The 15,911-nt window shown below is 37.7% G+C and overlaps 1 protein-coding gene across 8 annotated transcripts in view; it reads right to left on the bottom strand.

Moving 5' to 3' along the window:
• dmd.1.L (dystrophin, gene 1 L homeolog) overlaps positions 1-15,911 on the bottom strand; it is a 1,148,817-nt gene that overhangs the window by 51,230 nt on the left and 1,081,676 nt on the right. For all 8 annotated transcript variants that reach the window (XM_018244936.2, XM_018244933.2, XM_041580924.1 and 5 more), the window contains 3 exon segments: positions 14,334-14,535; positions 12,298-12,383; positions 4,647-4,804 (listed from right to left, as the gene is read on the bottom strand). In XM_018244936.2, coding sequence (XP_018100425.1) covers positions 4,647-4,804; positions 12,298-12,383; positions 14,334-14,535 — 446 coding nt within the window.

The following is a 15,911-nucleotide window of genomic DNA, read 5'->3' as shown; positions in this document are numbered from 1 at the left end:
GTATGTCTAAAGGGCCTATTTATTAAATTTGAGTTTTTCTAACACGGATTCTCCAAATTTATCATTGGGGAAAAAAAATCTCAAATTTGAAGTAACAGAATTCAGGTGAGCTTCTATATACACACAGACCTAGGCTCGCACATGCTCAGTATTGTAAAACCTCAAGACTTAATTGTACTGCACATGCACAAGTCTAAACCAAAGGATGGCCAGGAAAAGTAAGATAGCAAATCACAGAGCCACTTTGCATCCTTATGTTCTGGATATATATTTTATATAAATACTTTTCATTTAAAACCATTATTCATAAGGCACCTATGTGTCACAATAGGCATGCAATTATTATTCTGTGATTATATGAAAAGCTTGATTTATGTTTAGAAAAAGAAAGTAATAAAAAATGGCCTTCCTCTAGAACAATGATAGCTAACTTTTTCCATGTAGTGGGACTATTTCCATTATATTTGATTATAACAATTTTCATATCAGACCCTAGTCACAAATAGTCACAGTTGTGACGAAGATTCCAATACGGAATCGAAACGTTGGTCCACTAATAAACCTTTGAATGACTAGATGTTCTGTGTATTCTGATTGATTATGGAGTGCCGTCATCGATGGCGCGATATTTGTAAAAGTTTAAACAGACTGGCACCCAAGACTTGACAAATAAACAGTTTTCATTGTGCTTAACTCAATTGTTTGTAGGGATGCACCGAATCCACTATTTGTGATTCGGCTGAATCCCCGAATCCTTTGTGAAAGATTCATCTGAATACCGAACCCTATTTTTGCATATGCAAATTAGTTGAGGGAAAGGAAGAACATTTTTCCTTTTTTTTAATTCCTTGTGACGAAAAGTCCAGCGATTTCCCTTCCCACCTCTAATTAACATATGACAATTAGGATTCGGATTAGGTTCAGCCAGGCACAAGGATTTGGCCCAATCCTGCTGAAAAAGGCCGAATCCCAAAACGAAATCCTGGATTTGGTGCATCCATAATGGTTTGGCCCCTCTAAGTCAACCTTCACTCATAACAGGGGACTACCCAAACCCACCTGGAGAAGATTGCATCACACAAAGGGAGAAACCGGTCCAACATATACAGTTTGTGGTTGATCTCATATGGCCACCTTTAGTCTCATTAAAACTCCTAAAATAATTCAATTTAAAAGTGTGGTAACAGAACTCTGAGCACACAGTATATTACAGTTCTAGCTTTTCTTGTTATTTTTAGCAGAAATGACCATCACCTTTTACACAAAGACTAAATATGCAGGGAGACTCCCGGATTTTCCAAAAATCACAAGAGAACTTCATAATTGTTGAGACTTTCTCTCACAATTTAATTAACATATGTTCCACAACATCCCCTGCCTGAGAAAATCCCTAACTTGGTTTTCAGCCAGCACACAGAAAACTGCTATTGTGTTCCTAACGGCTTGCAGAAACAAAGGCATGTCCAGCGCAAGGCCAGCGTACGATATTGAAGGGACAGTTCTATTCAGAGTCTTCTTGAATGTGTTTTAAATTGTCTACTAAACATATTGAACTATTTATAGAGTGAAAGCAGCAGACAATACTCATTAATACAAATGGACCAGTGAATTAAAATACTGTCACTTATGTAGGTCACAGTTTAGGGTCTGTTTTCCATTAAAACGCTATAAATTGCTCTTATTGTTAATTTATTTTCCCAGGTTTTACCCTTCCACATACAGAACCATTCCTTTGCTATATAAGCCAGCAAATATTATCTTTCACAAATAACATCTTCTCTGTACACCGCATACGTGCTATACATTCTGGGGAATGTGTGAGGTATCCGCAGATCCAGACGTATAAGAAGCAGTAGGACCACATCTATTTGTAAGTCATTTGAACAACCAATTCTTTACGGATCAAGTGCAACCCTAGTGAGTAGTAGGAATACTACTCAGCAGAGAGAGCAAGATGAATAAATAGCACTCTCTTTCCACTAGAGAAACCTATGTAGGAAAAAAAAAAACAAGGATCTGGCAATGTATTACCCATGAGAGAGAAACACAAATAATGCAATACACACTTGTTCAAACAGACAGAAATATGAATTAACAGGGTGAAATTGCTACATAGATGTTCTAAAAATGGAATATTCTCTTATGAAATGAAATCTAACATGAAATGATGTGCGTCTACTCAATGCTTATTTCTTAGCAACATCTCATTCACGGTTCTTATCCTTGTTTGCACAAAGTAATAATATTTCGCATTGAGATACAAACACAATTTTAATCAAAAATACCTCTTTATACAATAATTAATTATCACGTATTAAAAAGTGCACTCAACCTTTTTAGACTCGTATTAGTAAAATGAGGTAATAAAACAACAGGCAGTTGATTTACAGTGGGATAACACATTCCTATGCTTGGAATTAGAGGCATATGTTTTTCCTTCAATGGCTGCTTCTTTGTTATAAAGCAGGTTTCATATTGAATGGTTGTTGTTCTAGAAGGTAAAGTATTTTAATATTGTTACAGTAATATTTTCTCACTGAAGCACTGTTTATTTATGAGTGCATAAAATGGTGTCATGAAAAGTGGAATCTCCATAACATAGCTGCATTTTTCTAAAGATAACTTTTCACTGCAGGTTAACACATGGTCACCAAATATTCCAGGAAGGCAAAAAACATGCTGCAATAGTAGTATATTTAGAAATGGCTAATAGGGTGACTTTCCAGCTGCACCTTAAGTGAGACCTCCCACACAGTGAAAATCTCCTCCCTAAAAGTCAAGTAGCAATTTATAGTGAAACCCGAGTGACTTCTTTTGTAGTGTCACCAGAACCACTTGTGGCAACTGCAACTTACACCAGAGATCTTCCCTATAAAATGTGGTTTATAAACAGTAATCATCTGCTCACTCATTTTGTAGAAGGTCTATCACTCTGGCACTGCCATTTCAACTTTTGTTTTGCAATATATGTATTCTGTAAAGCACTTGTATTACCTGACGGATTTCTTTGCTGAGCAAATCAAATCACAATGAAATGAACCTGAAATGAGTATTAATATCCCAATGGGCTTGTTCATCTGTCTATCTCCTGCCTGCTTACTGATTAGATCAGATAGAAAACGCTTTGATTTTCTCGCTGGGTCTTCGAGTGATTTTAATATTCCATGTCTAGTGTGCAAGGAAATCCTGCACAATGCTTGTGCAAATGTACCTGTATCACGATTACATTTGTATGGTTTTAAAGGTTGATGTTAAATAACAAGAATGAGTTAATATTTACACAGGGAAAACCTTTCAGCAGTCGCTTTTATTCCTGCCCAACGCTAATCTTTTTCCACGCGCTCACTTTTTTTTCCCTTTTCAGAGAAAATATTGTATATCTGCTTCAGAAAAGATTACAAAAAAGAAGAATATGTGCAATTAAATTTGTTCTGTACTTGCAGGAAAAAACTTCCATTAATCCTGTAAAGTATTTGCTGCTGCATTTCCCATCAAGCGAAAGGCACATTATCTCAATCAATGCCTCGGATGATTAGTAGGTTCCGACTTATCTGCTTGTAGATTCCGGATAGAACATAGTGGGCAGACACAAATGGACAAATAAAGCAAGTTTACTTTACAGTTTCGAGAAATACAATTCCATTGAGGCCACTGCAGCATTCATTCAATAAAGCAGCCTATGCTCCAACATCTGATTTGTATTACACCATGGCATCTCCCAAAGAAAAACACTTTCACCTATATAAATGCAAGCAAACATTTACACTGAATGGTAACAACTGATGAGCAGGCGGGCTCAGGATGGAGCATTGCTACTATTAAAGTTATTGCTTTTCACCCAATTACACTCAAGTAAACAGAGGCACGATGTGATCAAATAGCTTGCCCTGGGTCACTGGTAAAAATTGAGACTGTATTATATTCCATAGAAAATAGAGATTTGTTAGGCTGCATACTTCACAGCAGAACTAGCTTTCCCCTCAGCTACGGCTTGCTCTGGGGGAGGCAGTGCTGTGAAAAATGTCCTATAATGACAAATATTCTACTGTGCTGCCTCACAGGAGGCTTAACAGCATGTTGTGGTATTAAATGCAGAAATGGAGTTCAGTAGGATGCATGTTGAATGTACATTTGCAGTCTTAAAGGACCATAACAATTTTGTTATTACTTATTATAGCGTCAGTGATGTTCTGTAACATACACCTCATACCATAAGTAAAAAAAATACATCTTAGAGGGTCCTCTAACCCTCCTGCCAACACATTTCATCCAATAGAAGAAATCTTACAGGGGATTTATTTTTTGAATAATAAAATAAAGTGTCATTCTCTGCGTCTAGGAGCAAACTTGTTTCTGGACTTAGGTGTTTCCCAAGTAATTCATAAATGATCTAAATATAAACTGCTGTCCATTAATATGGACCTGTAGCTCTGGTAACATAAGGAGTGCAGCTGGCTGAAATCATTTTACAGAGTGAGCAAATTAAAAATAAATAAAGCCTCCCATACTGTAGCACCAAGGCAGAGATGAGGAAACTGTAATGAGAAATTCAAAGAAACAATCCCAGAGAAGAAAATTTGAGAACATTTATTTCCTGTATCCAATTTGAATACAAAGACAGTCATGGGAAAAAATGAAGTACTTACATACTGAAAGCAGCTTCGGACACTGGGTTCAATGTTACTGCCGCCAAAAGAGGCCACTTCACCCAGCTGTCGGGGAATTTGAATTGCATCATGTAAAAGCAGGCCCAATCTCCGCTGGTCACAGAATCCCGTGGAGCTTGCCACCTGCTTGAATAGGTCTGGAAAGGAAAAAGGAAATATTAAAAGGAGTAGGAGAAACCTATTTCATCCTTACAGGACAAGCGCTGAACCATAGTAATATCACACTGTAGCATGACTGATCATGAATGATACAAAGCACAAGCAATCCTATGAAGAAAAATTATTTCCCCCCCGGAAAATTTCTATTTTCATGTCATACTGTATAGGCATCAGCTCACCATTGGGTTTGCAGTAGGTACAACCCAAGGATTCAATTCTGGATTTAGCCAGGATAGGCCTTTTTCAGCAGGATTTAGATTAAGCCAAATCAAAATGCCTGGCCGTCCAGAATCCTGCAAATCACATGATTTTTCTGCATACAAACAAGGAAGTTAGAAAAATCTTAACCGCATACATAGCTTGCAGTCTCTTCACTTGAAATACCGCTACTAGAAATGGTGCAGGACTTTTGTAGGTGCAGGATGGATCGGACTGAGCCGACAGTACACCAGGGAAGGGAAAAACCCCAACTTCCCTACCTGGCCCCTTGTCGAAGCCACGAAAATATGTGCGGGGCAGGGGTTGCGGCTCAGGCAGGAGGGCTGGAGGGGGCTTTGCGCCAGGAGGTGGTAATAAAATGTGCAAAGTTTGCTTTAGGATATAACTCCATATAAGCAACACGTCAGCAGGAAGCATTTACATACAGCGACATGTGTTTGCCTATATGGAGATAAGCCTGTTATGCTAGTGGATTTTTTTGGCTTGACTTGTTTTTTATCTAAGCAGGATCTAATTATTATTAATGTGGCAGAACTTCGCAAAATAAGCATTTTTCAAGATACAAATCTTTATCCAAAATGGCTTGGGGCATAAAGGTTAATATGAATGTGGTGAGACCAGCATAGTCCCTGATTTTTCCTTAAAGAGGTTATTCATATTGCTTGATATGACACCATTTAGTGGTCAAAAGATTTTGTCCTGATTTATGGTGAATGTGAGAGAAAATTTTTTTTATTTCAGACTTTTACCATGAGTCCCTGTTTATTGATGGACTACAAATGGCAGCCTTCTTTAAACCTTGAGAACCCCATTTAGAGATCACTTATTCTTACACTCTTAATGTCACAAAGGACGTTTTGTTGCCTGAGTGTACTCTTAGCCCCCTAAACTTTTAAAAATGCCTTTCTATGGGAATCACAGTGGAACTTGAAATGAAATGCCCATGTGTAAGAGCCCTAAGAGATCAACTAGGTTTATAATATAAAATTCAGATATATGGAAGGAAAAGAATCATTCACATCACAAATTGTAATGGCATTTATGTTACCTGCTACATGGGGGACAAAATCAGCTGGCTGAAATACACATGCTGATTTCAGCCTTTATAGGGGCAATAGCCTAATCCAGAAACATTACGTTGGCTCCAACAAGAACACACTTGGCAGATTTCTGCGAAGAAATGCAAGAGTTTGCATTTTGCACCCAAATTAGCAGAATGTGCTTGCGCAGGAGCCAACACAATGGTTCCAGATGCAAAAAGAAAGGGATGCCATCCGCAGAGGGGCTGAAATCAGTCAGCATATTTCAGCAGGCTGATTTCGGCTGCTGTGTGGCACTAGCCTAAGGTCTCTTGCACACAGGCATGTTTGACGCACATTTATAAGATAATAAGGGTTTGTATTTGGAACTCACAAAACCATGCTGAGTTGTGTTTAAAAAAACTAAATCAAAATGCTATATACGGTAATAATTTTTGTGTGCTCATCATGCATTTTTAAAAAGCACAAAAATTCCTATGTGCAAGAGCCCAAAGGAATCCGATTTATGTACACATGAGGAATTGGCTACTTAAGCTTGGGGCCCAGACAATAGTATTCAAAGTTTTAAATAGACTGATTTCATCAAACAAGCCCAACATTAAGTCAAGACTCACATTATGGGGTTTATATCATTCTCATGTATTATCTTTAACCATCTTAATGAAACAAGAGAGCTAAATAGCACTTTAAAGCCTCACATACAAACTTATTGTAATCTTCTCTTGCATTATTAAAAATTAAAAATCCTGGGAGAAAATAAAATCTATTAAGAAAGAACTCTACTTTCCAGATCACACCGCTCTCAGATAGGCTTGGCCACAAAGATGTGCATAATTGATGGACTCCGATAAATTCTAATCAATAAAAAATATCCTCATTAAGTATGTTTACTACGGCTGAAGTTCTAAACGGCACGGCAGCGCCAACAGCTAAAAATTCCATTTCTATAGTCATTATAGCACCTTCCCGCTGAGGGAGAAGTTCATTAAATGTCTCGTTGAGATGCATTTGGAGCAGTTGTAAATGTCCTAACAGGTTATACTTTACTGCACCATTCATTGTAGAAATCAAACTTGAGAGCCCTGAGTAATCATCTCAAGAGCCTGTGAGTGCGATTTGGTAACGCGTAGAGGCACGCATGTCATTTATATTGGGCCCTAATAATACATGGAAGTGAGAGAAAGCGATTTTAATCCTAAAACTTGAAAAGGCGTTTGAACTATACAGTTAAATTCAATCTGTCATCTTCAAAATGAAGGGAATCATTTGAAGTTCTCTCACATGAATTAAGTAAATAAACTCCAAATCTGTAAGAGGATATTATATGAAGCCTTAAATAAACGAAAGCAGATTGATAAGCACCTTTAGCCTGACGGGTTTTATATTCCCAGTAGTATCCTCCTCCTCTGATCATGAAATATACATTAATGCAAGTGACTGAACTGGAGTTCTGGAATGCTCTTCCAGTCCGACCTTCACTGCATCTAGCACAGTTGCTTTTGAATATTTAGAATTTAAATCTACAGAGGAGAAAAATCAGCATAACCCTTGCTTCTGCACACACACTATTGTGCCCCCAATGAAAGCTAATTTGGTCATTATTAAAGATCTGCAGTCAGCCAAGATTGAGGCATATACAGGTATGGGATCTGTTATCCAGAATGCTCAGGACTTAAGGCTTTTTGGATCACCATGCTTTAAGTTTGCAAAAAATTATGTAAATGTTAAATAAACCCACTAGAATTTTTTTGCCTCCAATAAGGATTAATTACATCTCAGTTGGTCCTGTTTTATTATTACAGAGAAAAGGGGAATCATTTTTAAAACAGGAATCATTTGATTACAATGACGAATATAACAGAGATGGCCTTCCTGAAATTTTGAGCTTTCTGAATAACCGGTTTCCAAATAACAGATCCCATGACTATAATTTACTACTCAACAGATGCATTATTAGAGCTAACATTATAACTCTGAAATGAACAATAAGAGGTCTTCAGATGCTAAACTGCAACTTCCAACACAGCGCACTGATGGGAGATGTAGTTGACAACTCAATAAATGCATTAACGTCTAAGGGCAGATTTATCAAAATGGTAGTTTAGAGCTTAATAAATATAAAAAACCCACCCATGTTCTATTCATTCCTATGGGATTTTTGGGAATTATATTTATCAATGGGTGAAAGTTAGAACTCACCATTTGATAAATACGGTTCAAAAAATCCCATAGGAATGAATAGAACGTGGGTGAGTTCTGAAATCACATTTTGATATATTTTAAAAAGCTCTTTCATTGTAGCATTTGAACTCTCTGATGGTCAGTAGGAGGAAGGAGATGTTTAAAAGCATGTGATGGGGATGTTTCAGCCCATTCTCTGTCCTAGTTTCATGAGAACACTGACAGCAACAAAGGGAAACTCATTGGACAGATCCTATGATACCAACACAAACTATTAAATGACCTCAGATAAATGCTATGTACAGTATAAGTGTTCATCCACAGAGTGCATTAACATCAAAAACAGATAGGGATGCAACAGATGAAAACAAAAATATCTATTTCACATAATTATTTTGGAGAGCAATTATTTCCTAAATAGGAGATTTAGAACGTAAAACAGTGCTTAGTGTTACAATACAACTGCACACTGCTAACCTCAGCTCAGGCAGCCTTCAAAGAGGATAGCCAAAGCACTACCTCCATGACCATAACCGGGCTTATATGTATGGAGAATACTTCATCTAGAACTCTGAGACAAGCAAAACACTTGCATCTAAATGAAAATACAAACCTAAAAATGATCTGTACTCTAAGCTGTGTGTCTATACTTTACAATCTCTTTAAGGGAAACCCCATGAAAAAAATAACCATTTTAGACATACAGTACATTTCTGTTCAAAAACATCTTTATCCTAAAACAACATTTGATTTTTGGTGTCTTTTTTCATGATTATGGCCCTGTTTTCATACCCCAGAAACATGCACGCTGGTTTAATTGGCGGCTTATAAAAGAGACATTAGCCTGTGTGAATGTCTTTAGATGACCACCGCTAAGCAGAATTGGCTACACCAGTCTGCACTAGTATCTTGTACTTATTGAAAGTGTTAAAACATACACATACGGCTGAATATCATATAATCTGTGAATATGAATCCAATCAGCCTTAGTGCAGCATCACAATGATACACACTGAATAAAATATGTCTATTATAGTTTGGAGATAAGCAACCACCTTTCCCCTTTGTGATGTTTTTTCTTCTAGATAGCAGCTTTACTTCAAAACGTGCTTTCCCACAATGCACCTTTTTCAATAAAAACTCAATGCAAGCTAGCAGCTTGAGATAGGCAGATTATTGCACATCTCTGTACTAACATTTTATCACACCCTGGAGACTTCTATTCAAGCAATCTCCGCTAGCTCCAGGTAACTATGGTGCCTTGTGTACCCTTCAGCGCCAGCACAAAAATATTTTTTTTCTGCTTGGGAACAATTTGTTTACAGAAAGTATTGCCGCTAAGAATTTGGAATGGGAAACAGAGCAGCAGCAAGGTAAACAGACTTCTAATATATAGGAGAAGTGCGAGGAAAAACTGCCATCACACACCAAAATATTCTATTAAACAGAAAGCTATGTGTTTAACAGCTGAATCCAAATGAATTCAATTAACGCTGCTTGCTTGGTACACACACAGACATTCATAAAGGAACGTTATTGAATATGAAGAAAACATATTTACTTACTGTCAGCAACCACGCTTGTGATTGCTTAGCTTTTGTTTTTGCCTAAAACTTCCCAAAGGTGCCAGAGATCGAAAGGAAAAATATAAGGCTATACAGCTGCTCAATGATTTAATTATTTGTAACCAATGTGCCATACCACTAAACCTGGCTGGCATATGATAATAGAAAAAAAAATAGCCATTACTGAAAATGGCAGGATTATTTAATTAAACGTGTCAAATGAAGCATTTGCACTTCCAGGACTTATAATGGTGCAAGGTGTTTATTAAAGTAACAAGATAAATCCCTTTGCTATTTCATTACCTGTATAAAAGAGCGCAGCCTGGTCATGGAATTTCTTTGTGACATTTTATATCCTTATATTTTTAATAATAGGATGCACACACTCACAAACATTTAATGAGCTTAATTCTTCCAGGGCGTAGCCACATCTTCTATAGCTCTGGTAAGGGTGATAAGGAATGTGTTGATAAGTTTTCTAATGATGCAGCACTGTGGTATTCTGTTTCTTGAGAAGTACCCCAGAGAGAAGCGCCCTTGGCCCAGCTGCAATTACACTTTCCTGATGTGTGCCATCTTAGTAGAGTGATGCAGCAGCTTGCTATGGTCACCCTGGGACGTTTGATCTTTCCATAGGCTGAAGTTAGGGTTGCCACATGTTTGGTTTTGACCCGGACAGACCGGTATGTTGAAGGGCCGCCTGGGTCAAAACTGCCTGCCCAGTTTTCCAAATTAGGAAAACCGGGCAGGATTTCCTATGATTGACATAGCGATTTTCCAATCACCAAGTCATAGCCCTCATCTCCAATGTCACTGCCTGCCCCCTCCATATCACGGCCTGTCCTCTCCATGTCACGGCCTGCCCCCTGCCCGGTATCCACCAGGCTAAAAGGTGGCAACCCTAGCTGAAGTACAAATGTAGACAGTACTGCACTAAGCAAATTCAGTCACTGGTAGCTCTACAATATAGGTATGGGAGCTATTGTATAGATTTTTGGGACCAGAAGTTTTCTTAATAAGGGGTCTCCACAATTTGGATCACCATGCCTTAACAGAGAAGGAAAGATCTAATCAGTGATGGTAGCTAAATGTAAGGCACCACCCAGAGATTATAATCACTTACATGAGACCCTGCAATAGTGCGCCTGTTTGCAGAAAACTGCAACAACACGGATATATCTGTAGAACCATCAAGCCTCATTCTTCTTCCACTTAATTCTCTGCAGACCAGACCAGGTGCACATTTGCACTAATGCACAGATATTCTTACTCTACTGCTCATGTGTAAAAGGACTTGGATTGAGAAAAGGTTTAGAAAGACAGTGGTGTGGAGCTCCTACAGTAGTATCCTGGGATCCAAACAGGAGCTCTGAACTGGGGTCTCAGGTAAGGGATTATAGACACTGGGGGGGTACCTAATATCGTCAGCATTCACTTCAGTAATTCTACCTTTCCTTTTAAAAACAAATAAAAATAAACAAAAATAAAACAAAAGTTGTTTTGCCATCAACATCGATTTGTGTTACCTTATTTACCATCAAGAACAACGCACACAATTATTATAGAGGAGAAGCAAGGAAGCCAATAATTATTCCTTGCTTTTTAAGATTAGCCTCTTATAGGGGATATGTAATATAGGAAAAATTGTTCGCAATTAAAATAAATGTTTGCATTGCAAACAAATTTGCCTTTGTGCCCTTTACACGACAGTGGGATAGGAATTATGAGTTTTATAGTTTACAATAGTGAGCAGTGTATGTAATAAAACTTCTTACTGAAAATGTTGTTACATTTCCAAAAGTTTACGCCACCTTCAAGCACATCTTAACAGTTTGAAATTAAGATTCAAAATCCAATCAAAATCTAATGAAAAATATTAAATTGTAACATGCAAATTTGTTCACTTTGCGAATTTTATTACATTTCCCCCTTAGACTCCACAGAATCTAGGAGCTTTCAGGATCAGAGGCTTCCAGATTATACTGTAGATCACATAGCTGTATTTCTAGCAATAGTAGTAAGTGATTCTGCCGGACCCTACCTCCCAATATCTAGAGGTACATTCTGAAGATGCCAAGGGCATCTTCTTGTGGAAAAAAATGTTCCTTCTCAGCTTCTTGCAGTGGAAGAAGCTAAAATAAGGAGCATGTCTACACATGAAATATACTTAAGTAGATGCAGTACTATATGAATAAATTACAAAGAGACTTCTGCTAATGGCAGAACATTATGGGGATGATTTACTTTTGCTCCATGTGTGCAAATAGAAATATGAGGAAATGTACTAAAAGTCATAAAAATTAATCAGCATAAATAAGAAAAAAAGAGCAGTATGCAATGTAATATCTTCATTAGGCAGTGAATCTGTTGCAAATCTTAAATAAAAGGACATTTTTAGGACCTGCTTCAAATGCTAGATAACACAGATATTTATAAAGCAATAAAACAAAATATGGAAATACATACATCTGTACTTATCTTCCAAATGTGCTTTACACAGGGAAATGACACCAGTTTTAAAAGATAAGACACGTATACGTCCTGTTCGACCCCTGTGAAGGAAAGATTTGAGAGAATTGCTTTGTATTATTTGTGGTGATTGCTTTCCCCTTCCCAGAGCTTTAAATATCACATGACTAGGGGTTTAGATGCATCCAAATTTGACTGAAGTGAAAAGCACAGGTATGGGACAAGTTATCCAGAATGCTTGGGACCTGATGTTTTTCAGATAAAGGATCATCACACCTTGAGTCTACTAGAAAATTATGTAAACATTAAATAAACCCAATAGGCTGGTTTTGCCTCCAATAAAGATTCATTAAATATTAGTTTGGATCAAGTACAGTGTACTGTTTTATTAATACAGAGAAAATGCAAATCATTTCTAAAAATTTGGAATATTTGGATAAAATGTAGTCTATGGGAGATGGCCTTTCGTAAATCAGAATCTTCTGGATAACAGATTTCAGGATAACGGATTCCATAACTGTACTATAATTCTGCTGAATGCTAAATGGATTTGGTGCATTTAGTGCATCCCCTGATATTTAAAGAATACAAATTCCACAAGCTTGTGGAGCCGTGTAGTTTAAGAGATGGAATCTGCAAGGATATGATATTACCAAGTCATTGTGGCCAGTGTAAGGGAATGGGCAGAAACCTGGGACAATTCCTCTAGACGAAAAAGGTAGATTACAAAGTGCAAAAAAACAAACAAAAAAGCTGCAGTGCCTTACGGAACTCTGGTGCAAGTGGTGCATTTCCTCATATAAGTGGCAAGTTTTGCACAAAGTAAATACAACATAAAGTAAGTTTTTTTTCTATTTTTCTTTTTTACATTTAAGTTTGTAACTGTTAATACAGCACCTGCAATTAAATATTTTTTCATTGCAACAAAAAAAGAAAATGTATAAAAAAAAAAAGTATTATTTCTTTAACTGTGATATTCCATTACCAGTAATTTAAAACTGTAGTAATATAACATATATATTCAAAAGAACATTTTGACTGCACACAGTTATTGAGTCACTTGCAGTAAAACAGAATAGTTATAAATCCCAGGAGCAGTGTTCCCAAAATAACTGCTTAAAGTGGATACAAATGGAGAGCACCACTGTGAAAATGACTCTAGATTTAAGGTATATGTGTTGGACCAGTTATCCAGAATGCTCGGGACCTGGCGTTTTCTGTAATTTGGACATCTATAACTGACATCTACTAAAAATATTTGAATTATATCTTAGTTGGGAACAAATATAAGGTACCATTCTATTATTGAAGAGATAAAAGAAATTTAAAACATTTGAATTAATTGATTAAAATGGAGTCTATGGGAGACGACCTTCATGTAATTCAGAGCTTTGGGAATATCAGGTTTCCAGATAACAGATCCCATACCCATAGTACATTTCAGCATTTAGCTACAACAGATAGTTTAGCATCTTATCCTACATTTTTTACTTTAAGCCCTTTGTGCAGGGCCCTTTTTACCTCTTGTATTGGTTATCAGTTGTATTTGTGAATGTAAACTGTATGGTCGATGTACACACCCCTCTTCTGTACAGTGTTGCAGAATATGCTAGCACTTCACATGTGTTTATAAAGGTAATCCCTTATTAACATATTTATGAAGTGCTAGCATATTCTGCAACACTGTACAGTAGAGGGGTAATCATCACCTCAGTTTATGCAAACTGGTTGACATTTCAAATGTATCAGTATATCAAAATGTACAATTTGGCATATAGCAGGTTAACTAAAACCCATATATAGCTGCATTATTAAAGCTCGACAGTAATAGGACACAACGCTGGGGGTTCTTATTCACATTCTGTGATTTTCCTTTGAAGGCCTCTAAAAGCCTTTTAGCTTTATGAAAACTGAACTATGACCTGCTGCTTAGAGCTGCAATCCATTCAGCATGTTCTAAAGGTGACATTCAATTATCTTAGGCCTAGCCATAAAACCTCCTAGCACACTGTAATCAGTACAATAGCACCCACGTGTCATAAACATTCAGCAGCCAGTTGAGGCACATGTCCACGCAGAGAGGAACGTTCACCAGGTTATTGTGCTCTTGCTCCAATCGATCGTAAATTGTGGTCAAGCAATTAATAATCTGTAGGATGTCCATCAGCTGGTCATTCTGCTTAAGGTTGTGCTGGTCCAAGGCTTCACAAGCTGCAGACAGCCCTAGCAAGTCCACTGCAAGAAAGAAAAAAAAATATATAGAATAATAAATAATCCGTTTGATGATACATAATCCACAAAGTCCATCTAAATGTCATAGATAAGTGTCACAGTAACACATTACTCTACATTTCCATATATATTGATTCAAGGCCTCACTGTATTCAATTATAAATACATATTTTGCTTATTCAAGTAAAAATAGACAACACTTGGTTCTGTAAAAGAGTGGTTTAGCTTTAAATGAACTTATAGTATGATGTTGACATTCAAATTCAAACACGATTTGTTTTTCTTGTGTGTTTTTGCTTTTCAGTCAGTAGCTGTCCAGTGTAGAATTTCAGTAGCTATCTAGTTGCTAGGGTTCGGTTTAGCCCAGCAACCAGGAAGCAGTTTGAATGACTACTGAAAGATGACTAGGAGTCAAGAGTCAAACGTGAGTTTATTGTCATTTCATCCATATACGTTTGTACAGTACACAGTGAAACAAAACAACGTTCCTCTAGGACCATGGTGCTACACACAACATAGATATACCGGACAACAGATAAAAAGTGCAAGTGCAAAAATATGCAACTCCTGCAAGACAGGACAGCACAATGCAGGGACAGGACAAGACAGTGCACACTCAGCAGATGTAATATGTTAAGTAAATAATGCTAAATGTCAGATATGATGGGTGTATCATTGTGATATGATAGTAGTAAGAACATGATAAAGAACATGACAAAGTGCAGATGTGCTCACAGAGAACAACTGTATCCAATGGCTATTCATCCATACAATGGCGTACAGTGGCTGTGCAACGCCGTGGTACATAGTAAGGTCAGATGGAGTGTGTGTGTGAGAGAGATCTGTCCGGCCCCTGAGTATTCAGGAGCCTTATGGCTTGGGGGAAGAAACTGTTACACAGTCTGATAGTGAGGGCCCTAATGCTTCGGCACCTTTTACCAGATGGCAGGAGTGTGAACAGTGAGTGTGAGGGGTGTGTTGGACCAGCCACAATGCTGGTGGCTTTATGGATGCAGCGAATGGTGAAAATGTGATGGAAGAAAGCGAGACACCTATGATCTTCTCTGCTGTCTTCACTATCCTCTGTAGGGTCTTGCGCTCCATGACAGTGCAGTTCCCAGCCCAGACAGTTATACAGCTGCCCAGGATGCTCTCGATAGTCCCTCTGTTGAAGGTTTTGAGTATGGATGGTGGGAGGTTCACCAAGGAATTTGGTGCTTTTGACGATCTCCACATTAGAGCCATCGATGTACAGTGGCAGGTGGTCACTCCTAGTCTTCCTAAAATCAACAACCATCTCCTTTGTTTTGTCTACATTGAGAGACAGGTTGTTGGCACTGCACCAGTCTGTTAACCGCTGCACCTCCTCTCTGTATGGT

The sequence above is a fragment of the Xenopus laevis genome, chromosome 2L (assembly GCF_017654675.1).
Source record: "Xenopus laevis strain J_2021 chromosome 2L, Xenopus_laevis_v10.1, whole genome shotgun sequence".
Classification (NCBI taxonomy): domain Eukaryota; kingdom Metazoa; phylum Chordata; class Amphibia; order Anura; family Pipidae; genus Xenopus; species Xenopus laevis.
This window is presented reverse-complemented; position numbering and strand designations above follow the sequence as displayed.